The 2,257-nt window shown below is 36.4% G+C and overlaps 1 protein-coding gene across 1 annotated transcript; it reads left to right on the forward strand.

The window, feature by feature from the left end:
* The first annotated feature begins 822 nt into the window (after nt 1-822).
* Nucleotides 823-2,043, forward strand: LOC141646077 (polygalacturonase inhibitor-like). Its single transcript, XM_074454151.1, has one exon. It carries the CDS (start codon nt 878-880, stop codon nt 1,880-1,882), a length of 1,005 nt encoding a protein of 334 aa, XP_074310252.1. The 5' UTR covers nt 823-877; the 3' UTR covers nt 1,883-2,043.
* Nucleotides 2,044-2,257: the final 214 nt, after the last annotated feature.

The raw sequence follows: 2,257 nt of genomic DNA on the forward strand, positions 1-2,257 counted from the left end.
GGTTCAATGCAGGAATGAAAAATTATAATGTATTGGATATAATGCAGTTACAAATACTTATGAGATTTCAGGGGGTTTGAATAGATTTATAATCAATTGAGTATTTAATTTCATTTCAAAATACACCAACCATACATTAAAACGAAATAAATCCATTTTAATTCATTCCAAGATAAAGTTCCAACCAAACATTCCCAGTTATGTCCCGTTAACACCAATTATAGCGGCTTACACCCTAGATAGCACCAAAACGGACACGGACACGTGACACGGCATCCCATGAAATTTAGGACACATGACACGTTATTTAAATTTAATAAAATAGACATTTTATAATTATAAACGTTTAATTTTATTTTTATAAAAGTATTTGATATTAAATTTAAATAAGTGAAGGTAAAACTTGCCCTTGATTATAACTCATTTTCATTTACCATCAAAACGAATCTTCTAATCAATCTCTTTCGACAGCTCATTTCACGCTTAAAGAACATCATTCACCCCAAATGATATCCAAATGTCATGGACACGCGTCGGACACGGCCGAAATACCATGGACACGCGTCGGACACGTGCCCGAATAAATGTAGAAAGTTAGACACGGCTTTATAGGTGTCCGACACGTTTCGACATTTGTCCGAGGAGTGTCGGTGTCTGACACAATATCGGACACGGAACAACTGATTAGGAAAAGTGTCTGTGCTACCTAACTTACACCCAAATTACCGTTAATTCTAGAAAGGTGAAGCCGCCTTGTCGGACTCTAAACTCCCCAAACTTCCTATAAATATCATTCCACCATACATCGTACCTTTCACAAATCATTAAACTACATTATCTTCTCAACCAATTAATCCAATTTCTAGTTATTTTAGTTATGACCAATTCCAAGATAACTCTACTTTGCTTAACACTCCTCATTTCTACCTTAACCACATCTTTCTCGCTCGAATTATGCAACCCAAGTGACAAAAAAGTGTTGCTACAAATCCAACAATATTATGGCAAACCTGAATTCTTAAGCTCATGGTCTAACGATACCGATTGTTGCACCGATTGGTTCCAAGTTGAGTGTGACGCTACGTCTCACAGGATATCTTCGCTTACGTTATTTTCCGGCCCACTATCCGGTGAAATTTCGCCACTCGTTGGCGATCTCCCTTTTCTCACAACATTACTCTTTCGTCACCTTACAAATATTTCGGGTCCAATCCCATCAACTTTAGCCAAACTTACTAATCTTAATGTTGTCCGGCTTAATTTCCTTAATTTAACCGGTCCGGTTCCGTCCTTTTTTAGCCAACTCAAACAATTAACTGATCTTGATTTATCTTTCAACCAACTCAGCGGTTCAATCCCGCCTTCCCTATCACAACTCCCAAATCTCGGGTTACTTGATTTATCACGTAACCAGCTAACTGGTTCAATCCCGAACAGTTTTGGTTCGTTTGCACAGCCCGGGTTTACTATCGATCTCTCACATAATATGTTATCCGGTCCAATTCCTAGTTCCCTAGGGAACGTACAGTTCTTGGCACTTGATTTTTCACGTAACCAACTAATTGGGGACGTATCGTTTTTGTTTGGGACGAATAAGGAGCTTAATCAATTTGATTTATCAAGGAATATGTTGTCATTTAATATGAGTAACTTGGAATTTGGATCGGTTTTGGTCTTGAATAGGATCGATTTGAACCATAACAAGATATTTGGGAGCCTACCAAAATCACTAGAAGATTTGCCAAATTTGCAATTCTTTAACGTGAGTTATAATCGGTTGTGTGGTACGATACCCACCGGAGGACAATTAAGCCAGTTCGACAAGTATTCTTACATTCATAATAAGTGCCTTTGTGGGTCTCCTCTTCAATCTTGTACCTAGTTTATGCAGTTCGATTCGACCAGCAGTAATTAAGCCGATTCAACAAGTGTTGTTAGAATATTCTTAATTATATTTGCTATGTATTTCGGATACCTTACTCTATGTATACTATATAAACGCTATTATGCCATATGCAATAAACAGAATTACCCTTTTAAAAATCTATCAGTTCTTACATGCATGGGCTATTAAGTCATTGTATTCTTACGGTCGGGTGTAAAGTGTTACCACCTTATATGTCTTTTCTATATTCCATTTTTTATTTTTATTTTCGTTACAGATTGATAATTGTGTTTGAAATAATGCATAAAAAATGGTTATCAAAATAACAAATCCTTAAATTATTGACATAGTCAAGATGTGCTGTATAGTATT

Source organism: Silene latifolia, chromosome 3 (assembly GCF_048544455.1).
Source record: "Silene latifolia isolate original U9 population chromosome 3, ASM4854445v1, whole genome shotgun sequence".
NCBI classification, from domain to species: domain Eukaryota; kingdom Viridiplantae; phylum Streptophyta; class Magnoliopsida; order Caryophyllales; family Caryophyllaceae; genus Silene; species Silene latifolia.